This window comes from Penicillium odoratum (assembly GCF_028828045.1).
Source record: "Penicillium odoratum strain IBT 22623 chromosome Unknown utg000003l_segment0_segment0, whole genome shotgun sequence".
In the NCBI taxonomy this organism is placed as follows: Eukaryota; Fungi; Ascomycota; class Eurotiomycetes; order Eurotiales; family Aspergillaceae; genus Penicillium; species Penicillium odoratum.
In genome coordinates this window covers 1,180,795-1,206,236 of record NW_026643145.1, presented here as the reverse complement: position 1 = coordinate 1,206,236, position 25,442 = coordinate 1,180,795, and the positions used below count along the sequence as shown (strand labels likewise).

The window sequence follows — 25,442 nt, the reverse complement described above, 5'->3', positions numbered from 1 at the left end:
GTCAACCGTCCTGAAACTAACTCCATGGCCTGGCCCATTTAGCGTCCTGGGACTTGGCTTAGCCTGGTATCTTTGTCCAATCTCCAATTTGCTCTTCACAGGGGTATGCCCATAACTTCTGGTTCATTCATATGATTGTCAGAAATTGCTAGAAAGAAATGTCATCTGGCTACGATGAGCAGAGTACTCAATCGAAGCAGCGTGTTACAACAATCGTATTGGCTGCACTGGCTATTATCTTTCTTTGCCTCCGTCTGCTCGCTCGACGAGTGAAGAAGGTGCATTTGGGGGCCGATGACACGACCCTGATTGTGGGACTAGTAAGTTTCTCTTGGCTTCAACTCGAACTTCGGCGACAGTTTCTCATATCGATTTAGATATTTGTTTTGGTTGTTGCAGGGGTCAATCTTGCTTGTATGCTTCCATTTGTGTTATTGTGGGCTATCGACCTAATATCACTTATAGGCGTTGAATATGGCATGGGCAAACACACAAGTACTATCCCTCTGGATAGACAGGGCACATTTTTCAAGGTATAAAGCAGAATCTGTTTTCCTGTTCTCGTTGGTCATAGTTCTAATAGATCCTAAAGCTTGTCTTTGCTTTCGAACCCCTCTATATCACCACGGCCGGCGTTATAAAATTATCTGTACTTCTTATGTACTACCGCATCTTCCCCGTCCGCTATGTGAAAATCGGCGGCTTAATTCTTGGCGCAGTAACCCTCGCTTGGGTCATTTCGATGGATTTCTTAGCCATCTTTCAGTGTTTCCCGATCGCCAAAGCATACAACCCCACACTCGCAGGTCATTGTATTAGTCTCAAAGGGGCACTCATTGGAAATGGTGTTCCAAACTTCGTGACAGACATGTTCATTCTAGCTCTACCTTCGAAGCTGATATGGGGTCTACAAGCAAGTTTGTGGCAGCGTGTATCAGTCATTGCCATATTTTTGACCGGAAGCTTGTATGCGCTATCCGAAGCTACAACCCAGAAAACACTCTTAACTGCTTGCTAATTAAAACTTAGCGTCGTGTTTGCGAGTATTTATCGCTTCAGCTTGATCTTCATCTTCGACATGAACGATGTTGCCTGGACACTTGCTGATGCACAAACTTGGTGTGTTGTCGAACTCGCAGCCGGTGTCATTTCAGCCTGTCTACCCACAACGGCTCCTCTGATCAAAATTTGTACTAAAGGCCTTGTTTCCACCGCAAAGTCGATATCGAAGTCTAATCTGACTCAATCGGAGGAACGAGTGCTTTCGCGGACAAGGGTAACTACACATTCGATCAACGCTGAGAACAATTTCAACGCCAGTACAAATAGTGCGCGTCGTGCTAGTAATGGAGACTACGTCTTGGAGGAAATGAATCCTGGTCATCGAGGAAGTTCGCATTTGAAAGGCAAAGGATGGACGGTGATAAGCGCGGAGCATGATAGCGATTAGGCACAATGTTCATCTTATGGCAGCTGGCTGTACATAATAAGGTAAATTTAAACAATAATTTGATTGAATTGAGTTATCATTTGAGAAATTTTACATAGTATGAAATATCTATGGACATGCAGTCTATTTGAAATGTAAAAATATTGGCAAGTCGTAGTACGGAGGCGAGTCGTGGCCATGAGGACAGAATTTTTAATATCACATAAATGATGGCAGAACATTCAAAATACTACTGAGCTAATCTACCCCTCTATTAATTGGATAAATCGCAGACTTTTGGGACGTACGTTCGAAACCTCCACCAGACCTTCTCCTTCCGCTTCACTTTTTTCTCTGCACTTTTATCTCTTTATTTTCTATTCCGCTATATTGATTTAGAGAGCCATTTGAACATTTGACTAGACTGGTATAAAATAAGGTAGAGTACTAGATAGGATACTAAGTAAAAGACTAAGCAGGAAACTAAGTAGGAGACTATGTAGGAGACTATGTAGGAGACTAAGTAGGATATGATATAATACTTAAGTACTAGGCGCCACGCTAAAAGGTTCTGTCCTCATGGCCGCTGCTCGCCCCCGTAGCCGTGGATGTATTTAGAAATTGTTTCACGGAATTTGAACTATTTGAAAGCAGTTTCTTATCAAAAAACCTTTTATGACACCAAGTATATTCGAAGTATTGATTAGCATTTTCGTACCGTTGAATTTGTATGGCTTAAAGCGGCTCGAGATATTACCACATTGGCATGCGCCACTGTGTCTTGAAATTGACATGGCAATACAGCTAGGTAACGATACAGCAGGATTACCATTCTCGGATGTTACAATGCTGGCTATGAATCCTGGTAAGAAACAAAAGGATTGATAGTAGTAGACTCATCGCTATAAATATGCTTTACACCCCCCTCATAAGATATCTTTCAACCAGAACAAAAAGTAAAATCCTAGACAAATACTTCTTCCATTCGCAATTCACAATGACATCCCCTTTCAAGAGAGTTGCCATAATTGGTGTACGTAAAATGAGTTCCTGGAGTTCGACCCAGCCATTCATTCGCTGACTTTGTCTAGGCTAGCGGAAGTATTGGTAAGATCGTGCTTGACGGCCTCGTCGCATCTTCGCAATTTACCATCACGGTAGTCTCGCGGAAGGAAAGCGTTGCATCCTTTCCTCAACTTGTCACAGTTCTCAGGCCCGAGTTCTCGGAGGCCGGTCTTGAGGCCGCCTTCAAGGACCAAGATGTTGTCATCTCGACAGTCGGAGCCGCTGGATTTGGCGAACAGAAAAAGTTCGTCGATGCTGCCCTGCGTGCCGGTGTCAAACGATTTATTCCGTCTGAATTTTCAGTCAGCAGTCTGAATAGTGCCGTTCTGCAGCTACTTCCGCTTTTTGGCCAGAAGAAAGAACTGATCGAGTACCTCAAGACCAAAGAGGCAGAAGGTCTGAGCTGGACCGGTATTGCCACGTCCGGTTTGTTTGATTGGGTGAGTTATACGTCTTGTCTTGAGATAAGAGATCACTGTATCTGATGTAGGAATTCAACAGGGCCTTCAAAACAAATTTCTTGGATTCGACATTGCAAACAGAACTGCCACTATCTGGGATAGCGGTGACAAAATTTTTACGCTCACCAATGAAAAGGAGCTCAAGCAGTCGGTTGTCTCTGTCCTTCAGCATCCAGATGAGACCCGCAACCGATACTTGTATGTCGCTTCCGTGGAAACCACCCAGCGGGAGATACTCGCTGCTTTGGAAAAAGCACAGGGAGCCAATTGGGCGGTCACCGAGACCACGACGGAATTGCAAGTCAGTGAGGGCTTTGAGAAGCTCGGAGCTGGTGATTTCAGTGGTGCCTTTTCATTGGTCCGAGCCACTGTTTTTGGAAACACGCCTGGTCTATGTTCAAATTACGCCAAAGAGACGGAGTTGGCTAATGAAGTTCTGGGTTTGAAGCTTGAAAGCATTGAGACCACTGTGCAGCGAATTGTATCTGGATAGATCTAGTTGCCCGGACGGACGTCATAGGAATAAACTTCAATTGAGACATTTAATATGGTTCCACCGGAGAATAACCCCAACTCCGAAATAAACCGTGGAATGGAGCAATGTACGGTCGAGTAACCAATCGGGGAGAAGAAAATGAAGAATCCAGGGCGGCTTACTCATCGCGGGGTTGGCGATATCGCATTCGGAGCAGTTTGCCACAATTCAACCTCAACCATACGCAATTGGTAAGTGCAAATGAGTTCTTGTTGTTTTTTTATCTTACTACAATGCCATTCTGAATCGTCCATGCCGTCAATGAGGTGATCGGGGTCTTCCATGCCTTGTATCCGATCCAATCCACTATGCGGGGCACTGGACGACGCCTTGACTCATATCTCCGTGGCATGGTCACGATTAGATACGGGAATGGAACTGGCTTTTCACCGTTGCAATTTCTTACCTTCTCGTTCTCTGTTCTCGTCAATCTAACTGTCTTTAGGATAATTACACCTATCCTACATATATTCATTCAAGATGGCAACCCCATACCCCAAGAAGAAGTGCGGTAGGTCTTGCGTATTGGCCCAATGACCTCATTCATATCAATTCTAACATCTTTCTGTTTTAGGTGTCCTCGGTGCTACTGGCTCTGTCGGTCAGCGTTTCATCCTTCTGCTTGCCGACCACCCCTTCCTTGAACTCCACGCCGTCGGTGCCTCAGAGCGTTCCGCAGGCAAGAAGTACAAAGATGCTGTGCGGTGGAAGCAGTCATCTCCCATGTCGGAGAAGCTCAGCAACCTGATTGTGCGTGATTGCAGAGCCAAGGACTTTGCGGACTGTGATCTTGTCTTCTCCGGATTGAACAGCGACATTGCTGGCGAGACTGGTAAGCTTCGGTGGCAACATAGGACCCTGGACCAACACTGATGTTCTTCGCAGAGATGGAATTCATGAAGGCTGAGATCCCCGTCTTCTCCAACGCAAAGAACTACCGCAAGGACCCCATTGTTCCCCTGGTCGTCCCCACCGTGAATCCCGACCACATGGACCTGATCCCTCACCAGCGCAAGCAGTTCGGCCTCAAGAAGGGTTTCCTGATCTGCAACTCAAACTGTGCTGTCATTGGTGTTGTCATTCCATTTGCTGCCCTGCAGGCTAAGTTCGGCCTCGTCGAGGAGGTGGAGGTCTTCACCGAGCAGGCTACCTCTGGTGCCGGCTACCCAGGTGTGCCCAGCATGGACATCATCGACAATGTCATTCCCTACATTAGCGGCGAGGAAGACAAGCTGGAGAACGAGGCCCAGAAGATTCTGGGCGGCCTGAATGCTGATGCCACCGGATTCGACGAGCAGGCTGGACTCCGCATTGGCGCCACCTGCACCCGTGTTGGTGTCACTGATGGCCACATGGCATTCGTATCACTGCGTTTCCAGAACCGCTCGTCTATCCCCAGCGCGGAGGAGGTCATGCAGGCTTTGCGAGAGTACAAGTCTGAGGCTCAGAAGCTGGGCGCACCCTCGGCGCCCGCAGAGGCCATTAAGGTGTTCGATGAGCCCGATCGCCCGCAGCCCCGCTTGGACCGTGATATCTCCGGCGGATACACGGTGAGCGTTGGACGCGTTCGCGAGGGAGCCAAGGGCGGTTTCTTTGACATCCGCTTTGCCGCTCTCTCACACAACACAGTGATTGGCGCTGCCGGATCATCGATCCTGAACGCCGAGGTGGCTGTCATCAAGGGTTACATCTAAAAAGTGTAGATACGAAAAGTGGGATTCTCAGCGATATTCAATTATACCTAGGTACATAACCTCCAAGATTAAAGATTCAATAGAACTATTAGACTTGAAAAGTCTTAATGATTTCCTTCACCGTAAACTAGAGTCGTAATTATTCCATCAACGCTGCGCGATCAAAAATCAATTACATTTCCTATTTAGGAAGGTGGGTCTTGATGATATAATCGGGTAACGTGTCAGCCCGTTATAGACTAGCGTGAGGGCTCTAGGGCTCGAGCCCCACGGACGCACTAAGCGAATTCCCCTTGATCCTCAACGCGACCCGTCTGTTCTATCGATTTGCGATACTCCGTCAACTCACCTCCATCTCGACAAATCCATCAAAATGGGACGCGGACCGTAAGTGTCATGATGCTTCCTCCTTTCAGTCTACTCTGCAACAATTTCTGGACTCGACTCTCGACTGCTCGCGTGCACACCTGGTCGATTGTCCAAGCCTCGAAAATTTTGCGGTACCAATGAAGAAAGTTCAGCATAACTAACTACAATGTCCCTACAGTAAGAAGCACCAGAAGCGCCTCAGTGCGCCTTCGCACTGGCTCCTGGACAAAATGTCCGGAACCTATGCGCCCAAGGCCTCCCCCGGTCCCCACAAGCTCCGGGACTGCCTTCCTCTGATTGTCTTCATCCGCAACCGGTACGACCCTCCACCCTCTGCCACAATATCCATTGGAAACTAACATGGATCTTTGAATAGTCTCAAGTATGCCTTGAACGGCCGTGAGGTCAAGGCCATCATGATGCAGCGTCTGGTCAAGGTTGACGGCAAGGTCCGCACCGACACCACCTTCCCCGCCGGTTTCATGGACGTCATCTCCCTCGAGAAGACCGGCGAGCACTTCCGCCTTATCTACGACACCAAGGGTCGCTTCACCGTCCACCGCATCCAGGCTGAGGAGGCTGAGTTCAAGCTCTGCAAGGTCAAGCGTGTGCAGCTTGGCAAGGGCGGGATCCCATTCTTGGTTACGCACGATGCGCGAACGTGAGTGCATACTCCAAGTTCCGTGTCATTCAGTCGTTGGACCATGTTTTGGTTGATCGGTTGAGGACAAACGAACAACCTGTTCCATTTCTGGATACAGTAAGCCCCATCTCGAAAGAACAAGGTTTTGCTAACTCGTGGCCTGCAGCATCCGTTACCCCGACCCCGCCATCAAGGTCAACGACACCGTCAAGGTCGAGATTGCCACCGGCAAGATCACCGACTTCGTCAAGTTCGACTCCGGTGTTGTCTGCATGGTCACTGGTGGTCGTAACATGGGTCGTGTTGGTGTCGTCACTCACCGTGAGCGCCACGATGGTGGTTTCAACATCGTCCACGTCAAGGACGCTATTGACAACACCTTCGCCACCCGCGAGTCCAACGTCTTCGTCATCGGCCAGGACAAGCCCTGGATCTCCCTGCCCAAGGGCAAGGGTGTCAAGGTTCGTTTACAATCTTAACCATTATCAACAACATAGACTAACATTTTCTCTAGCTCTCCATTGCTGAGGAGCGTGACCGCCGCCGTGCTCACGCTATTGCCAACTAAATGTCTTCTGACATTGGCAAATAGTGTTCCGGCCATCTTCATCTGAAGATGTAACAAAAAACATTAACCAAAACTGTAGCTTGGAAACGGCGTCTTGTCTGCTTTGTGGACTTGAATGATGCATCGTTCCGTAGTTTTAACCATAGCAAACAAAACACTCGTTTCCGAGTGATATGATACCTATTTAACGTTACCTTTTTCTCGAATGACTTAATGATCGTACTTTTTCTCGCCTTTCCAATCTCTCCCTCCGGATGTTCTTTTGCCTGTTCAACTGGCAATGTACCTCTTCCCATGCCTTTGTAGAATCTTGGAGTGGAGCAATAAGTACGGAGTATTACGCCTCGTCTACATATGATGATGCACCTCAGCCCTCAGCCCTCAGCCCTGGGTGGCAATAATCGTACCAAGAAATCAATTCAACCCATGCAAAGATTGGTAAACATTCGAATGTTGAATGTTCCCAGCCTCAGCTGTCAGATATTGTAAACTGGCCCAGGTACCCACATATAGGAATTAGATCGAAGCTGAACCACGAGCAACATCAACAACATTTGAACCCAACCCCACATGTGCACATGTGCATATTCGGGCATCCAGTGATATAGTGATTATACCGACCGATGCGTTAATCTGTCCAATCGACCTATTCTAAGAACCAATTACATCTATGTATAGGTGCATTATCAATCTTCCAAGGTTTTCAAGCTTATCCAGAGCGTCGGCATTTCCGAATCCTCGGCGCAACATATATATCAAAACAGTGAAGGGAAAATTCGGCGAACAAAGTTCCCGCCCACCACCATCATTCAATTGGTCAAATTGGCACATAAGCTAGATAGCAGCCTTGAAAAAAACTTGGAAGATGGATCAAGAGGCCAATATTGAAATTTGCCGAGGTCACTCGATCTAGTATTTACCCGGAGATGAAGTTGCATCGATGCGGATCCATCCTCCGATGCAACTTTCAAAAAGACCAACAACTGGCTCACAATAGATGTATAGCTCCTTAGTCGCTTACGATCCGATAAAAACTGAGTGGGCCTAGCGCCCTATGACATGACCAAAAACCTTCCGATGTGGGGAAACATGTACAAAGGCGTTATGTAACCCGGCGTACTCCGACCACAAAGCAAGCCGAGACCAAGCCAACGCTAATAGGAGTTGAATAATCAGTCGGAAATAACTTCCAACAAAATTTGATAGGAAGGGAAAAAGCTATAAATGAAGGAACATGTTCATCCACAATTGGTCCATTGTTAAAGGAGGCATTAGTGTTGATCAGTCTCCCGTGGTCGCAGAGCAAGCCTCTTCGATCGCGCCCGATCGACGTATTAGAGGGACGCATGCATATTAAAGTCAGATGTCTTCTGATCTGCAATTTCCATTAAATCCACCTGGAGAGGGTAATAATATTGATCACAGGCTCTCCTAATTAGTCCGCACCGCATCGTATAGGTCCAACTGTCAAACGTAAATGTTCAATAATCCGTACGAAGTGCGTGCAACGATCCAGATGTGCTATCCGATGTGCGATCCGATGTGCTGATCGAGCATCTGCCACTGGCGAATCTGATACATCCAATTTTGACCCGTTAATTACTCCATTCTTTCTCCACAGAAAATTAAAAATTCCGGATTCCACAAGCGGAGAACCGGAATATGCACAGCATAGCATTCGTGGATTCCAGGCTGCAATGCAACATGGAGAGACAAGTTACTGTTGAGCTGTAGGTCAACCTTGCTAAAGGAATCAGGATCATCCTTACATGGACCTAGTGTATGAGTGGCTGGAACCTGAATTATGCATCTAGAGGAAAGGTTTCCTGGAATTCGGTAATTCCTCCATGCAATGCAGGAGGATGAGCTGGCTCTGGCCCCTTCGCCATAGATGATGATCCCTGGATGTTAGTGCAGCCCCTATAATGCAGTCAGATAAGTCGATCGACCACTAAAAGGTATATCGATGATGAAATCGATGAAGAGAAAAGTGGTTTATTCTTATTTATTCGTAACGACATCATTGCCCATTCTTGCTACTCCATGTATGAGCGGAAAAGGCGGGTGGAGCGGGTCTAGAACGGGGTTTGCTTTCGGAGACTACGAGCGGCGCTATACCTATGCTGAATTGTACATGAAAGGTCCCAGCACTTTTAGTCTTTTGAGTCTTTGTTTATGTATTGCATCGTGAGATGATATTGATGTTAAGCAACATACAGATCCACCAATATCTGGGACATGTGGATCTACCGAGATCCCGTTTCCAGTTCCTTGGACGTGGGTTGATACCCGTTGCCCCTCGAATTCCTTTAAAGGGAGAACTTTGATCTACAGGCTAACCGCCACCATTTTAGGCTTATCACCTAGACCGACTGATTGTACTGTAAACGAAAAACATAAGAAAAATAAAAAAAAATGATATCAAATGAAAATAACCGAAATTTCAGTATATTAGGTTTGATAGTTGACCGCTTCTCAACCGATTTCTCTTTGGACCAAAGATAAGATAGTAAAGCACCTATGACATACCACGAATCGGAATGGACTATAACGGGTATAGAAGAAAAGAAAAGAAAAATAAGAATAATCAACGGGATCGGTTCGGTAAGCAGCAGGACAAGCCGTACACTCATTCTTTACAGTGGAGACCGCATGTTCCTCCCCGGTTCTAGGGCCAATACGTGTTTCTCGAATGATTAATCATTACCCCCTTTTCCCAAAGTACTCCCATTTTCAATACGCCCATCTGCCGTAGCCCATCCATTCTTGATGAGTCTAACGTGGCGGCTACGTCAGGGATAAAGCACTAGCCCTTAAAAGAGTCCAATCTACCCTCAAGATCCTGTCCCAGCTGAGAGCAAAAAAAAGATAGCTTCCTCTGTTCACTTTCGCCATTCCTGCCTTCGCCACCGTATTTGAAACCCTGGCCTATACTTGAAATCCTTAAATCGTTTTTATTTTTCCTTTTCCTAATTTCTTGTCAATTTTCTCGTATCCAGTCAACTTCGTCTTTACCCATTACTTCAGCTTATGTTGTTGTACCCCAAACTAGCCTCCAATCCACCGCCTGGCCAGGTGCTGTGGTATCCGTATAAATGCAGTCCATGAGCACTGAAGAATCGGTCTTGGAGCCCTCTAGATCATACATTCCCAGGATTTCACCAACTTTAAGGCCCAACATGTCTCTTGCCACCCAGTCAATCATGACAATGCCACCAACCGGGCTTCCTTCCTACCACGCTCTTTTCTTGCCCGGCTCGGAGATCCCTCGTTTTGCCATCTCTTATCGCTGGTGGGAAGACGAAGCTACCACCGTGTTGTGGGCTTTCAATATCCCCGATCTCTGCTTGCTTATCCGCTACGCTTTATTTCGAGATGAGAACCTTCCACGGAATGCACTCATTAGCAGGAATGCTGAAACTGTCGATCTTTTCTTGTTAGCTCTTTCGGATGCAAGGGAACATCCTTCTTTTTACGTGTTGTCGAATGTGCAGAGGGTGGAGGAGGTCTTGCGGCGCTCGAGGATTCCTCCACTCCGGCCAATTCACTGGAGCTGGTTCCCGCCGAGAGGAGGGCTTGATCCCCGGTCTATTGCTAGCGCCATCGAAAAAGAGAGCCATTGCCAGTTTTTGAGAGTGGATTTCGAGGAGATTGTTCGCGCGGCGCTGGGCTACCCGTCACCCTCAGTAGAGTGGTTTCTACAGCAACATACGGCTCTCTATATTCACCTCGTCGACCATCTGAGAGTATATCCGGACGAGATCCTGGCTTACGTAGAAGCCGAGAAGGTTTGTGCCATATGACGTACTTGTGTTCTTATTCTGCGAGTCCTCAAACTGAAGTTTCTTTATAGTATCTGCGAGATCGAAGTCCATTTGCTCACCGTGCTGTGGTGAAATGCTTGCATACCGTTCTACCGACATTCAACGTTCACCTACCAACTTCACCCGGCTTAGAATTCGTTGCCAGTCCAGTTCAGAGTCTATTCAAAAATCCGCAATATAAATTGACAACCATACTCAAGATCTTGAGCGTCCTGGCTAAGCGTTTTCGTACCCATTACAGCCAAATGTCGACAATGGACTGGGTCACCCCTTTCGACACCACGGCTGTATTTCTAGAAGAATGTCTTAGTACAACGTCTTCAAAGGATCTAGCTCAAAAACTATTCGAAATCGATGAAATGGAATTTTCACAGCTTTCACGACAAAGCATCATCACCTGCGATATAAGGACGACTCAATTAGTGGAGAATTGGCACACAATCAGCATGTCGACTTGGGAGTGCTGTTGTGCACTACCAGACATGATAAAGACACTACAAGAATGCGCACAGGCGAGTCTACCCAAAAGACTGAAACTCGGACTCGAACTTCAACCTGGACTCGAGACTAACAGAAAACCTTGGAAGCAGACACTATACACAAAAAAGGATTATTATTCTTCTACCGCCATTCTCGAGGGTCTACATAGATTTTACGCCTCCACTGCTCAGCTCAACGTAAACGGAAGTTACAGTACAGTCGTTGTGGATACTTGTGTCTCGCCAGAAGCCGCCTCTCTCATTACTTCAGCCCAGAATTACGCCGTTTATCGTCAGCATTATGTTCAGAATCCGGGTATTCCGTTTCTATTTCCTCATATCCGGGATTATCAGCAACATGGTGAATCGAGCATTCAACCGCTTCTAGATTTTCTCCAGGATTTTTCTAAAGTCTTGTGATTGTGGTTGTGATCGACAGCCTGCATGCTTGTCGCTCGATGGTGAGGGAGCCAGAAAATGAAAAGTGGATTGGTGGCGTGCATGGCATGCAGGTGGTCATTCTCGTGTCATGGGTTGTTTCTAAAGTATTTCGTTTATGGGCAATGTGATGGGTCTATTACCTTCGCGTTTGTTTCAAGGGTTTTATAAGGAAAAGAGAAGCCCATTCTTCTTAGCTAGCTTTATGCTGTGCTTTGTGCTTTGTGCTGGGTCTCTAATGTGGGGCATGCATGTTTTCTTTCTTATACCCATGCTAGCTTAGATAGCATCCGCAGTGCTGGGACATCGGAGATTGTATGAATCAGGGAAGACGGGATCTTCTTGGACAAATTCCTGATTTCTTGCTGATGTTTGTTGTTTATTTGCTTTTTGTTTCTTTCTGCACTATAATAGGCCTTCTAAAAACTTATCAACTTAATCGGGCTCGGCTCGCTGCACTCCATCCCGAGATTTATCCAATACAATCCAGATCTGATGCAGAGTTCCTAGCCATAGGACAAGAATTGCTTGGCGTTGTTTTCTGGGCAAATGTCCCGGCACATCCAATCCAATCCATCAATCCAGAGTTGGCCTTTGGCGTCGAGTCAGAACCTAGATAGCCTTCGTCATGCGACACGTATGCCGAAATGTCCGGATTATGAAAGTATAATACAGCGCATGACATAATCCGTCATCTCTCCCTCAGGCTGAAACGGGTGTTGCATAAACGTGAAGGGAGAAAAAGTTATTGCCCAGCAATAATAGAGCAATAACCCGCTGAACCTCCAATGGAAGGATTCAGTCTTTTTTCCCAGCAACCTTTGGCGCCTTCGCTTGTCCAAAAAGTCCCAAAAAGTATAACACGCGGTTCATGAATAGAAACGCGGTAGCTCCGATATTTCCCCAGGTCAGCGCATTCCAAGCACCGACGTCCATAAATGCATCCCATCCCATCGCGACGTACGTGGCGTATACATGACCGATATCGGCAATGGCTAGAGCAATCAGGTAGTTGCGGAGAACCTTGGGTTCGGTTGTAGTGTGTAGCACGCCGACTCCGACGAGGAAGAGGAGGTTGTAGAGATTGCCAAGTTGGTAGGCAAGAGCTATGCTACTTGGATGTTGGATTGTAGGGGCTTGGACGTGGGGTGTTTGGCCAGATATAAAGCCGTCAAGGTCGAAGATTGGGGCGAGAGAGCCTGCGACTCTGGAAACGGGGCTTGTTAGTTTCTTTGTTTTTACCCTTTGGATGGGGGATTATACAATGATATAGGCTCAAGGATGCCGAAAATAATGTGGGGCCATGTTGGGAAGATGGTAGGCATTTTGAAAATACTCAAGCTTGGAAGAGATAAGATCTATTTGATCGACTTTCTCCGCGTTAATAGATCTCTACTGACGTAGATGCGTTCTTGGTCTCTATTTCTACCCGAATTCTTATCGCTCCCTTATCGAAGCTTCACACTTCAAGCTCGTTTCAACTCTTCTTAAATTACTCTTCATCTATATATGCAGCCATGGCGGATCAGATGAATTGTCAATTACCAGGTATAGCTGAAAGTCGTTAGAAAGACCCCCCTCTTCATGTAAGAGCATGGATTCTAGTGGCGCTTTGCGGCCCCTGGATGAAGCTTTACTTCGCGAACTTCCCCAGCTTTCCCTGCGCATCGCGCCGCTACGGGAACCTGTCGCATCTCGTACGCTTAGCATTCCATCTCCCCTGGAGCCAAATGCAAGCCGAAGCAGGGAGTCCAATATAATCCCCAAATCCACATCGACTGGTGGAAACGCCCCCACAAACTCCAAAGCGAGTCTACCAACTGTGACCGAGTTTCTCAATGCTGCAAGGACTGAAAAGGCCGAGCCTGTCACAGACTCATCAAATGTGGAGCCACTACCCAAACCCATTCTACCGGCCTTTGTAAACCTGCGTGCGCTGGAACGCTTCCCGTTCTCTTCCTCTTTCGACGACGACGCCCTTCATGGCACACGCAAGCGCCGCCGCTTAGACCTGACAGAGTCGTTTAGTGAGCACTTGCAGCTCCCCATTCCACAGGCGCAAAAAGAACAACGTCCTCCTCCTTTTGGCCCTTTTGCTATTCTGAACGGATTGAATGAACCTCCACCCAATGCTGCCCTCCTTCCTCCCATTGAGGCAGGCTCGATCCCTCAGCTTTTGACAAAGCCATCTCGTGAAGATACCACCGTCGATCCTGCTATAGTCTCCACCGGAGCTCTTTCTGAGGGTCACCCTGTAGAGCGGAGAGAAGCGAGGATCGAGGAGCTTCTCGATGCGACCCTCGATGACCACAACGATGATGTACATGATCCCGAAGACGAAAAAATTACCCAAACCGAAAATCGAATTAAGTCTGTGATCCCTGATGAAAAAGCGTGCACCTCGAATGACATAACTTCTACTCCCCCTGCTCCGGGTGGACCTTTATCCAAAACCCAAGGACGACCTCGTAAAAATTTGAGGAAGTGGACAGAGGAGGAAACAAATGATCTCTACCGAGGCGTGGTGAAGTGCGGAATTGGTAACTGGACAGCGATATTGGCGCAACCAGAACTCAAGTTCAAGAATCGAACGGCTTCCAACCTGAAGGACCGGTATGAAACCTTTTATTGCCCCTCTTCTGCTCTGATACTCACAATGTAAAGCTTCCGGGTCTGTTGTCCTTGGGCATATCGGTAAGTCACCTACTGCAAAGAGCTTACTTCATTTACTCATTCTAATTAGGGCCTCTGATCCAAATGAAGCAACAAAGAAATTGCGTGATAATTTGGCCAATGCTCTTCTCAAATCCCAAGCCGACGCATCCGATGGAACCTCCAGCAAGGTCCGTCCTCCGCTCCAGTCTCCAACGAATGTGGGGTCCGAGCTGAGTTCTACGTCTGGTAGTCCAGTCATGAGCTCTCAGAATCCACCAAAGAGCGTGCCACCTGTAAATTCGGAAAAGGACTTGCGGAGTGGTAGCCCGATCCTTCGGCAGTCGCCCCCAGCCAAGGATGCAAAATCCTCTAGCGAATATCCGACAAATCTTGAATCCCTTGGCATTCCAGAGCCTTATGTCTCAGTGAAGTCTAAACGTCGTTCGCGCCGGCCATTCACCACAGCTGAAGATGAGGCTTTGCTCAAAGGCTACGCCGTCCACGGCTTTCAATGGACTCTCATTCAACAGGACAAACGACTCAACCTGGGCCACCGAAAAGCGACAGATCTCCGCGACCGCTTCCGCACGAAATTCCCGCACGTCTACCGCGACGGAGGCTCTGTCAACGGTAAAGCTTCGAAGCCGCCAAAGCTGGAAACCGCCAAAAGCGATCCTGGGCCAGTATCTCGAGATCGCCAGCCTAGCGAATCCACTCCCACGAAAGCTCCAGTGGCTCACCGGCGTTCAGATTCGCATGTTCACACTCGTCAGTTATCCAACGCGTCACACTCTAACACGGGTGCTGGTCCGTTTGATCCGTCTTTTTTACCGCCTCCGCAGGGTTTCCTTGAGCCGTCGGCTAATGCACTTTCGTTTTCGTTGGATGAGAACCCGGCAGCTGCATCTTCGCCTTGGGAAGATAATACGCTTGCTCCTATGATTTGGGACGACCTCAGCTAAGGCCCAACAAAAGTAGATGATAGAGAGAAAGAGGAGGGAAAAAAAAGGCTTTGATTTATTTTCAGTTTGTTTTTGATTTATCTGTTTTGGCATTTCGGGTGTTTTGATTTTGTTGATTTCTCCTTCGATATCCCGCAGTACACGACGGCTTTCCCATAGTTTTCAATGCGTGTCTTTTCGAATGAGAGCGAAAGTGTTACCAATGAACTTTTTCTCCATTCGTCTCAAACTTATATTCCATCCTTAGCTAGAGCAGTGCTTTTAGATATGCATTCGTGAGCAAGAAAACAAGTTTACTTATAAGGTCTAATGAAATCTATATTACACTTGAGCTGTGAAGTCATATATTCGTCAAAGCCGAGTTCGAGCTAGTCAATGCCGTATAGCTTCATATATAGCTATATCAATCCACAATGCGTTGAAGAAAGATCGCAATACCCAAAAATCAAATTAAATCAAATGATACTTGAACATCAAGAATATCAAGTGCCAAAGATAAGGACCACCACATAAGATACAGCTGTCTAGCACCGCTTTTCTGCCTTGAAGACATAGACACAGACAGAGTCTCCAAAGAAAGACAATGCTACCCATGGCCGAACACACAGTGCTTGATGAGAGCAATCGCAGAATGGAAAATCTTCCATTCAGCTCAGAAAACAAAAATGAAATTCAAAACCCTTGGCTAAAGCCCACAGCGCTCAAGTTGCTTCGTGGATGGAACAAAACAAGAAGAATAAGAAGAAAAAAACCCCAAAAACTCATAATCCACCTAAACCTATGTACAAGGCGAACCCAATCTACCACGCATTGCGATCCCAGTTCGGATCTAAAACATTTAAACCAAGCAGATTAGCATATTTCCAAAAACATTCTCCCATGCCGCAAAACGAAGAAAAAGAGACCCACCCTGTATGAAACTAGCCAACACTTTACTCCCAGTCTGCAAAAGCGGGTGCCCCGCCACAATCTGCAGGAACCGTTGGAGCCCCTCGCGCCGGTGCTCAATGACCTCGTCACTGAATCGGTTTGTGAATACCTTCCCGGGAAGCGGGGGAATAGTAACACGCGTGCTCTCACGCTCGAGGATGTCACGGAAATACTCAAAGTCCGAGTAACGACGGCGTACGACAGAGTGCTTTAGCTTGAAGGCGGGGATGTTGGTTCGGCAGACGATTTCGTACGAGGTGTACATGTTTCGGGATGTGCCGTGGGTTTGAGGATTGCGGACCTACATGGATGAGTTAGCTCTGTGATGTATTTCATTTCATGTTGTTCCAGGGTTGCGAGAATTAAGGTTGGATTGAGAGGGGGATGGGCGTTGGGATTGGCATTGAGTTGCATTGCGGGGTTGCTGGAGGCACGCGACACAGGTACGTGGCTGCTGTAGCTGTACTTGTACTTTGTGGTGGGGTCATGTACCTCAATTTCAAGGAAGTTCTCCGGGGGGCCGTAGATCTCCTCGAAGGTCTGTTGGCGGGACTCTGGGACGTGCTGCATGGTGTGGGTGGGCCTGGGAGGTAGGGGGTTTAAGAAAAGAAACTGAATCAGACTACAGCACCGGTAGCAGTGTAGGTGAATATGAACCCCTAGAGCAAATAGTAGGAACCACGTCTCCGCACGGAAAGGCAAGCGAGAGAAGCGGGGGATCCAGTTTCGTTATCAGACGCGGGAAAATGGTTGATCCGCCCTTATCGGCCTTATCGAGGTACGGAGTATAGTTGGATATGTTGTCTAGCGATGCGTGACCCAAGGCTATATTTAGCTTGCTAACCCTTGAATGATTCTCCAGAATGTGGTCTGTCACAAAGCAGGTGAGATATGGTCGGAGCTCATCAAGATATACATCCGTGTCCTTTAGTGAAGGGGTCATGTTCAAACGTAATTAGGTAGAAGTCGTATCAAAGTTCCGAGAGAAATCAAAGAAATTCTTGAAAAAGCTGCCAATGAAGTTTGAAATTTGTCAAGTGTAACTGAGCAGGATGTGTCTCTCACATGCTGCGATCAAGTATCTATACCTAATAGGCATAACATATCGACGTGAATGGAAAATAACAAATTTATTCACACCTGAAAAGATGGGTCCAAGTGACTGTGAATGGGGATGTAGATTGAGTCAGGTTGAACAGCCGAGATATGTCTAAGATAGGCGAATAATAAAATATTTGCGTTGATAGTAGCGACTGTTAGAACCATTTATAAATCTAGAACTATCTCTCGCTAGGCCTTTCAATTCTATACACGATTCAAAAACATTAACCAATCCAATTAATTTTATACAAGTTAAGCCGCACTGCTTCCCCTCAGCTCATCATATGACGGAAGTTCCGGCCCTTCAGATATATTCTTTACATGAGCAGCTTCTGGCTCCCTGATATATGCTGGCGGAGGCGTTGAAGCCCTGGTCGTCCCTGTGGCACCTGCATACGGTGGCCGAGTCTGTGAAGATCGCGGAAAAGGATGATTTGAGTTAGAACGGCCCCGGCTAAGTTCGTAAACTGGTAGTCTACGCGAGTCGGCCTTGAGTGCTCTTTTGCAAAGAAGCAAGATACTCCCCACTGCGAAAGCGCCAAAACAGATACCGAAAATAGCCGCCGCGGACAATCTGCGTTCTTGGTTCCCATTGTAGTAATTGTCTCGTTTGGTAAACCGGTCGATCATCCCTTGGAGACTGATTTGGGTGTCTTGGTCTTTTGGTGACGTCGGAGAGTATTGGCTGCTTAATTTAATGCACTCAAATTGCGGCTCATCTCCTGTGTCTAGCATGCACCACTTCTGAAAATTGGTGAGTGTAGCTAATATGTACAACGTGTTAATGGATCAAGGATTAGTTGAAGGCAGTCGGGAGGAACTTACACTGGACAGACTCAGTGCAGGAATCTGTTGTACAGTCATCGATTTGATTGATGAATGGCATATCTTGGCACCAGCATGATACGCTCTTTGGGTCACACGGTGGGCTATAATTGATTTGTATGCATGATAACTGGATACGACTCAGTTTCTTAGATAAGATAGTTGTTGGCGTGAGTCCTCTACTTACACCGGAATTGATTGAATCATTTGGCTCTTGGGCTAGTAGGCGGAGAGGGCTCTCTGCTGCTACAGATAGGATAGACCCTGCAACAGCAACCAATGAGAGTCTCATGGTGCCGAGAGTATTTGATGTTCAATTAATAGATCTAGGACGAATCTCCCATAATTTCGATTTTCAAAAGGATTGATCTCCAGTTTTTAAATCCCCAGCTTCAGTGGGAACGGGGCTGTGGAGATTATAGTTCAGCCTTGTTGACACGCACGGGCTGGCGGCTCAGCGGCAGCGCCCGACACAATGACCTTGAATATTACAATTCTACAGCTACCAGCAAAATGATATCCCTAGAGTCGCGACTACATGATCGAAACAGGATTGCACTGTGTGCCAGTCGTCACTGTGCCGACTTCCGGCTCTTAGATCACTGGCGTTAGATAGCCACGATGGGTCTGAGGCCTTTTGGCCGAACCATCACTCTCGGCGCTATCATTACCCACCCCAAGAACTTGGCGGCATACTGAGCCAAATATTTAGCTCCAAATGCGCCTTTCAATGTATCAATACCATTGGTTAGCATTCCCGGCGAGTGCCCCGAGGTCTTTCGGGCGTCCTAGGGTCCCTTTTTGGGGCTGCCAAGTCTGCCTCGCGTGTCCGTGTATGTCATAAAGGCTTGCTGCCAGGCTTAAAGAGGAGCATTAGCCATGGTGTCAGAACAATAGGCCATTGACAGTCGGGCGGAGCGCCGGTGCTCAGTGATGACCCCAAGTCCAGGACCAAATTAGAACTTGCCATCGCAGCAATTATTCGATGGATACTATTTGAGTAGTTAATTGTACACAGAATAGACTGATTGCATCTAATAATTCACGACATACCTCTGATGAGTCGCTGTGGTGCTAGTATTATGTCGTGCCTACGTAGGCTTCTCGGCTCTTCAACGCTGGGAGGTCAGGAGATATTCCTCTCGTTCTGTATCGTTATTATGAAGCTATCATGCACGTTTAATCCATCAATTGAATTCACCAATAAACATCTTTAAGTCCTAACTGATTCGATATCCTACCTGGTAAGTACTTTCAATAGCACCAGCAACACTTACACAATAAGCTTGGCTTACCTCAATTACAGTCACACCACTCATACCACAATTTCCATTTCAGCATCGAAGACAAATTATCGTCCACAAACACAGAAAATGACAGATATGAAACGCCAACATCCAGTAGTCCATGCGCCAGATCAGATAGACCATCGTTGAGCCAATCAACCGTGACCCGCTGGAGGGATGGATGTTCTTGGATAGACAGAATATTCATCATCCGTGATCCATTCACCGACCTCGTCATCGGGCTTCTAAAAGGTGCCTTGTGCCTTGTGTCCGAAAAAGTGGACAAGATTACGGTAATGTCTCGTTTGGAAGTCGTGCCCGCGATATCAGAATTGAGAGAGACATTCTAAATAAAAGGAGTAGAAGATCATCATGCTATACTATGTCCTAGGACAATGGGATTATATCTCATCGGAATTAAGCAACTTATAACCGGGAAATATGACATAAGAAGGCGAACGGAACCAGCGGTGAGTTTATCTCCATAACCCGCTATCGATAAGCACTTCTCCTCATCAACCCACGTCATGGTCGCCCGCAGAATACCCCCAGATGAATATGAAGCCAACTCAGTTTGGCACCCTCCACAAGAATGGCTTGAGGAAGATGATGAACTAGACCCGGACTATCATTCAGCTCTGGAAGGACAGGATGAAAGCGAAGAATGGGAAGACGATGCGGATGAGGAAGACGATATGGGCCTCGGCATTGGAGATGGTGCGATTACAGTATTCCTGTGTGCAGATGGTCAGAATAGTGGGTTTACTAACTACTATTGTTACAGAAAATCCAATCATCAATATTGGAAGCATTCAGATCGAGTTGACGGCGGATGATCCCCCCGAGGGCGAGGGAGCGGGCAATGGCGGTCGGACACGAGGTATGCTTATTGAAAAGGGTTTCTATGATCTGAGATAATGGCCACTTACTTTTATCTAGTTCCCGCCTCACGATTACTCGAATTGCTCGCATCTAGCGGTCTGCAGCACGTCCTTCACGCCAACGGATGGACAACAAATGCAGCAGATGCTTTGGAGGTAGATGAAGATGAGGACGATTTCGATTATCCAGGTGCACTCAGACGTCGAATGCGAACATGGCGAGCCGGTCGAACCGACCAGTTTCCGAAAGTCCCAAGCGACGAGGGCACCGAATTGATGGCCCAGGGCCACTTCGGAACAGATAGGCACTATGTGGATCGCGCCAGGCAGCGCAAGAAGGTGCTCGCGACACATCTCATGTGGAGAGAGCTTGGGGTGGATCCTTATGGAGTGCGCAAGAGAGCAAATCAGTCAATTTCGCAGGTAAGGCTGAATGGGCGGTCTCGAATGTATCGTCGCTAAAAACACGGCGAATTAGCACATGATTCCGGGCTCTGCGGCAGACAAGATCATCCATTACGATTTCAGAAGCTACTCCGGCCAGTTTTCGGACGATGGTAATTTCTTTTTCTGTTGTGCACAGGACTTCAAAGTCCGGATGTATGACACTTCCAACCCTTATGAGTGGAAATATTATAAGACTGTCGAGTATCCGTTTGGCCAGTGGACCATTACCGATGCTACGTTAAGTCCGGATAATCGCCACCTCGTCTATAGTTCAATACGCAGTCAAGCCTACCTAGCGCCGACAGACCCAGAGGACGATTCGGATCCGACCGTCCTAGATTTCTCCCTACCCCCTGGTGAGCGACGGCGACGAAGCTGGGGAAGTTCGCATTTCGGAGTATGTATGCCAACCTTAATTGTATAATAGTCGCTAATTGGATTCCGCAGATCTGGTCTCTCAGATTCTCTGGAGATGGACGTGAAGTGGTTGCAGGCACATCGGAGAACTCGGTCATTGTCTACGATCTTGAAACCAAACAACCAGTACTTAATCTTCGAGATCGCCACCAGGACCATGTGAACGCAGTTTGCTTTGGTGATACATCGTCACCACATATTCTCTATTCAGGATCCGACGATACCACACTGCGAGTGTGGGATCGACGCTCAATGGGCGATGGCCGTGAAGCCGGCGTGTTCATGGGCCATACCGAGGGTCTGACGTATGTCGACAGCAAAGGCGATGGTCGATATGTTCTTTCCAATGGCAAAGACCAGACCATGAAACTCTGGGATCTGCGGAAGATGATGACCACAGCTAAATTTGATACAATTGACCCGAACAACTACACAACCGGGTTTGATTACCGCTTCCAACCATACCCCGATGACTATTACGAGCCACATGAGCATGACTGTTCCGTTGTCACGTACCGCGGCCACCGCGTCCTGAAGACCCTCATTCGTTGCCACTTCTCGCCACCCGGAAGCACAAACTCACGCTACGTGTACACCGGCAGCGAGGATGGTAAGATTTACGTGTACAATATGGATGCCACGCTGGCCGAGACTATCGACGTTGGGACAGCGACTGCCAATTCCCGGCCCCACGAACCAGATGTCTTCTCGACGGATTACGAGTTGAGCGGGGAGATGTTGTGGAGGACTTGCGTTCGGGATGCAAGCTGGCACCCGAATGCGCCTGTTGTTGCAGGTAAGTAACATTTCTCATTCTCCTTGAATGATCTGACTGAATCAATAGCGACCTCGTGGAATGGATGGGGTCTGTCTAGTGGCACATGTACTATACATTCATGGAATGACGGTGCAGACAAGGACGAAGGAGAACCACCGATTGGTCAAAGCTACGACGACAAACTTCGATCTGTGCCCGAATTTAACAGATTCCGGAAAAGTCACATCCAAGAAACGAGACGCATGAGGCACTTACGCAGCATGCCCGTGCGATTTGAAGAGGATCAACACCTTGGTGCTTGGTAAGGGTTAGGATCATTTTTTTTTTCATATTGCATGGCAGGTAAAACGGGTTCATGGAGATTATTTATATGGAAAGTTAACCGTGGACTGGTCCACAATAAATGTAGGTATAATGAGTTAGCGAAAATATACTCTTCACTTTCGTTCTTTTAAGCTGGGTTCATGTGAATGAGAAATGAAATGGGTATGGGGGTCGTCAATTAAATCGAAAAAAGACCCCTATTGGTATTGGTACAAAAACAGAGGTATGTGGTATCTCAAGGGTGATAAAGCACTCTCCCATCGCATCCCAAAAAAAGCATGGTAGCCAGATGAGAGATCTGGCAAGACAAAGAAAACCCCGCTGACTCAAGGGTTATGTGGCCTCTGGAGGATGTCCCTGATCCTCCCTAGCGCATCGAAATCGCGTGGCTTTTTTTGGATCATTTCAACAGGCATTCATCTCCAGTTACTCGGCCCTTCTCCTTATTCTGGACTCGTCGCAGTAAAGGTAATTGTAGGTTGATAGATTATGCGATTATGCGCCACCGACCAGGACCTGGTTGACAGGAATGTGAACTGTAGGGAGACGGAAGGTTAGCTTTACTGTGCCTATTGAGGATATTTAAGTATGTCATCCACAAGTGACACTCACTCAGCTTGACGAAGTATCCAATGGCGCCCTAAAGTAAACAGTTAGCCACTGTCATAATAGTAAATAACAGGTAGGTGAATTGAGGGAAAGTCGAGACATACCATAACAAGGAAGCCCATGCCAACAGCTTGGCTGATCTTGATGAATTCACGCTTGTCGGCTGTAGCCAAAGTCAGCAATTGTGTGGACGATCATGGGGGAACCTGGGGAAAGGAAGTGGACATACGCTTAGTGCAGCGGCGCACAAACAAGGATCCCTCACGGACAAAGTCCTTGGGGATGTCAGCAAGCTCTTGGAAGGTGTCAGACATGGTTGATGAAATTGGGGGGGAAAGAAAGTAAGAATGAGGAAAGGAGAGAAGATAAGAAGGAAGTGATAGTTGGCGTGATCTCCTGCCATTTGGCCTGAACTCGGGGGTTTACCGGATTAACAATTTAACCGCTCCGGAGAACCCCAGCTTCACAAGCTCCTTCTCTCTCTCCTCAGACTCTTAAGGAATCAAGTAGGAAAGACTTGCTTCCCTTTCTCATTGTTCATATACAGTTATTTCTGTGTTGCGGCTGGTCTGTGGCAGATTTCACTTCCCCCTTTTCCCTTTTTCTCTCCCTGTATCCCGTGTGAGCTCGGCAAGTCTGTACGCGCCTGATCGGCTGGCTATTCTGTTCGGGAAAATTGGTGGTTTTGGATTGTACGTATGGTCGAGTCTACTTCTGTTTCTTCTCTTCCTTTTGCGCGTCGTGGTATTTTTTCATCTCTGCACTCCCATTGCCACCCGGTTCCGGGATCTTCTGCATTTATCGTGTTGTTCTTGTGATTGAATGCCTGTTCATTCTCCATGCTAATTAATGGCCTGTATTGACAGACATGTACTCTCCTTGATCCAGAAGCAGAAGAAAAGAAAAGGAACAAGGGCCTGTGTATATCCAACCTCTCACTTAACCCAAATCGAATCTTTGCTCTGAAGCCTGCTGTGCCCCCATTCCCTGGGACTCCATAGTGCGCAATGGCTACCGAAGATGATAACTTCGATATTGACATCTATGGTGACGGTGGTGGTTACAATACCAATGAACAGGGTGATGATTCGGAGCTGGTGTTAGATGCCCCAGAGGCCACACCGTCGCAGGCACCACCGCAGGCACCGACACAGCCTTCAGGAAACAATACCACCGCCTCTGAACAAAACAAACCTCACGATCCACAACCTCAACCCCCAACCAACGGTGACCACACAATGGGCCAACAAAACTCCGCAGATGCGCCTGCACCCCATGGTGTTAAGCGCAAGGAATATGATGACCGACCCTCTGACCCAGATGCCACCACTGCCTTACTTGTTTCCGATCTCTCATGGTGGACAACAGATGATGACATCCGTGGCTGGGTAAACCAGGCAGGTAGTGAAGACGAGCTTAAAGATGTGACATTCAGTGAGCACAAGGTAAATGGAAAGAGCAAAGGGTAAGTCAACATCATAACAATCCAAGCTCACCCCACCGAAAACTTCCATTAGAAACTAATCGCATCATCTTATAGCCAAGCATTTGTGGAATTCACCACCTCCCAGGCTGCCACGGCCACCAAGCACAAACTTGAGAGCCTTGCTGCCTCGGGCCGTAAATACATGGTCAACTACACCAACCCTCATGCGAACCCGTTCCGCACCCTCCCGAAGGATGCCCCCATGCGCAAGGATAATCCCCGCGGTGGCGGCGTTACTCCTGGGTTCAGCTCTGGCAACCAAAACATGAACTTCAACAGTGGAGGCAACATGGGCATGGGCGGTGGCTACCGTGGCCGAGGCGGGTACAACAACAACCGTGGAATGGGCGGTAACATGAACTTCAACAATCGCGGTAACTTCAACAATATGGGTAATGGCTTCCAGGGCGGTGCTGGTCCCGGCATGATGGGTGGCTTCCAAGGTAATGCCATGGGTGGCATGCAGAACTACGGCTTCAATAACCGTGGAGGCATGGTAGGCGGCATGCGTGGTGGCCCTGGTGGGATGCGTGGTCGTGGCGGAGGTAATATGATGGGAATGCCAGGAATGAATCCCATGGCTGGTGGCATGGGCATGAACCCAATGGCTGGTGGTATGAACCCAATGATGGGCGGGATGGGTGGAAACATGGGCATGCAGGGTAAGTGGTAATGAACTCGAAATATTGAAAAGCCTTGTCGAGGATTCTCGAGGCTTTTCATCTGTTCTTCCTGGAAACATCTAACTGATATCCTCTCCAGGCCAAGGCTTCCAAGCTCCTAACCCAGCTTTCAACCAAGGGTTCTTCAACAACCAAGGTGGCGGTGGAGACGCATCCTGGAATCCCCACGGTGCGAAGCGCAGTCGCCAGGAGTAGTGATATTGCTTTCTTCACTTTTGCCAACTTTCCTTTTTTTCACTGGCTCCGGAGTTCACCAGTGTTGGCTTATTTCCTCGCTTTTTCTATTTTTACGGCATTGAATTAACCTCAGCTTCACTCCCACATCTTCCAGTCGAAGCACCCAGATTGTTACGGGAAGAGGACAGTTCCAATTTGGCTTCGATGCACTCAATGTTCTTTCTTTTTCTTTTTCAATGTTGCGATTTTCTTCTTCCTTGTATTAGATGCAATCCAAAGGTGTGTTTCATGTTGTACTTTACATATGGCGAACTTGCTGGTCTGGAGCAAAATTGTATTCGGGATCCATGGATACGGTGTATTATGATATTATTAC

The 25,442-nt window shown here is 47.5% G+C and overlaps 11 protein-coding genes across 11 annotated transcripts; 8 read left to right on the top strand and 3 right to left on the bottom strand.

Moving 5' to 3' along the window:
- Positions 1-158: 158 nt before the first annotated feature.
- On the top strand, positions 159-1,450 carry N7520_003682 (uncharacterized protein; the record flags this gene model as incomplete). The annotated part of the gene is made up of 5 exons (XM_057137617.1): positions 159-320; positions 378-414; positions 466-533; positions 584-966; positions 1,030-1,450. 5 exons carry the CDS (start codon positions 159-161, stop codon positions 1,448-1,450), a joined length of 1,071 nt encoding a protein of 356 aa, XP_056998082.1.
- A 976-nt stretch (positions 1,451-2,426) lies between these two features.
- On the top strand, positions 2,427-3,448 carry N7520_003681 (aromatic alcohol reductase; the record flags this gene model as incomplete). Its single annotated transcript, XM_057137616.1, has 3 exons — positions 2,427-2,462; positions 2,521-2,934; positions 2,996-3,448. 3 exons carry the CDS (start codon positions 2,427-2,429, stop codon positions 3,446-3,448), a joined length of 903 nt encoding a protein of 300 aa, XP_056998081.1.
- A 522-nt stretch (positions 3,449-3,970) lies between these two features.
- N7520_003680 (aspartate-semialdehyde dehydrogenase family protein) lies at positions 3,971-5,184 on the top strand (the record flags this gene model as incomplete). The annotated part of the gene is made up of 3 exons (XM_057137615.1): positions 3,971-4,001; positions 4,065-4,322; positions 4,376-5,184. 3 exons carry the CDS (start codon positions 3,971-3,973, stop codon positions 5,182-5,184), a joined length of 1,098 nt encoding a protein of 365 aa, XP_056998080.1.
- Positions 5,185-5,557: 373 nt separating this feature from the next.
- On the top strand, positions 5,558-6,764 carry N7520_003679 (40S ribosomal protein eS4; the record flags this gene model as incomplete). The annotated part of the gene is made up of 5 exons (XM_057137614.1): positions 5,558-5,571; positions 5,732-5,869; positions 5,930-6,214; positions 6,363-6,657; positions 6,711-6,764. The coding sequence occupies 5 exons, from the start codon at positions 5,558-5,560 to the stop codon at positions 6,762-6,764; spliced, it is 786 nt and encodes a 261-aa protein (XP_056998079.1).
- A 3,095-nt stretch (positions 6,765-9,859) lies between these two features.
- On the top strand, positions 9,860-11,487 carry N7520_003678 (uncharacterized protein; the record flags this gene model as incomplete). Its single annotated transcript, XM_057137613.1, has 2 exons — positions 9,860-10,552; positions 10,618-11,487. The coding sequence occupies 2 exons, from the start codon at positions 9,860-9,862 to the stop codon at positions 11,485-11,487; spliced, it is 1,563 nt and encodes a 520-aa protein (XP_056998078.1).
- An 816-nt stretch (positions 11,488-12,303) lies between these two features.
- On the bottom strand, positions 12,304-12,830 carry N7520_003677 (uncharacterized protein; the record flags this gene model as incomplete). The annotated part of the gene is made up of 2 exons (XM_057137612.1): positions 12,304-12,712; positions 12,748-12,830. 2 exons carry the CDS (start codon positions 12,828-12,830, stop codon positions 12,304-12,306), a joined length of 492 nt encoding a protein of 163 aa, XP_056998077.1.
- A 269-nt stretch (positions 12,831-13,099) lies between these two features.
- Positions 13,100-15,122, top strand: N7520_003676 (telomere repeat binding factor family protein; the record flags this gene model as incomplete). The annotated part of the gene is made up of 3 exons (XM_057137611.1): positions 13,100-14,118; positions 14,170-14,199; positions 14,249-15,122. The coding sequence occupies 3 exons, from the start codon at positions 13,100-13,102 to the stop codon at positions 15,120-15,122; spliced, it is 1,923 nt and encodes a 640-aa protein (XP_056998076.1).
- Positions 15,123-15,922: 800 nt separating this feature from the next.
- N7520_003675 (sorting nexin-3) lies at positions 15,923-16,622 on the bottom strand (the record flags this gene model as incomplete). Its single annotated transcript, XM_057137610.1, has 3 exons — positions 15,923-15,951; positions 16,032-16,353; positions 16,545-16,622. 3 exons carry the CDS (start codon positions 16,620-16,622, stop codon positions 15,923-15,925), a joined length of 429 nt encoding a protein of 142 aa, XP_056998075.1.
- Positions 16,623-19,791: 3,169 nt separating this feature from the next.
- N7520_003674 (WD40 repeat domain-containing protein) lies at positions 19,792-22,092 on the top strand (the record flags this gene model as incomplete). The annotated part of the gene is made up of 6 exons (XM_057137609.1): positions 19,792-20,020; positions 20,049-20,144; positions 20,204-20,568; positions 20,624-20,989; positions 21,040-21,805; positions 21,854-22,092. 6 exons carry the CDS (start codon positions 19,792-19,794, stop codon positions 22,090-22,092), a joined length of 2,061 nt encoding a protein of 686 aa, XP_056998074.1.
- A 514-nt stretch (positions 22,093-22,606) lies between these two features.
- N7520_003673 (translocon subunit SSS1) lies at positions 22,607-23,034 on the bottom strand (the record flags this gene model as incomplete). The annotated part of the gene is made up of 4 exons (XM_057137608.1): positions 22,607-22,647; positions 22,724-22,751; positions 22,825-22,883; positions 22,950-23,034. The coding sequence occupies 4 exons, from the start codon at positions 23,032-23,034 to the stop codon at positions 22,607-22,609; spliced, it is 213 nt and encodes a 70-aa protein (XP_056998073.1).
- Positions 23,035-23,727: 693 nt separating this feature from the next.
- On the top strand, positions 23,728-25,084 carry N7520_003672 (RNA-binding protein; the record flags this gene model as incomplete). Its single annotated transcript, XM_057137607.1, has 3 exons — positions 23,728-24,185; positions 24,261-24,868; positions 24,969-25,084. 3 exons carry the CDS (start codon positions 23,728-23,730, stop codon positions 25,082-25,084), a joined length of 1,182 nt encoding a protein of 393 aa, XP_056998072.1.
- Between the last annotated feature and the right edge of the window lie 358 nt (positions 25,085-25,442).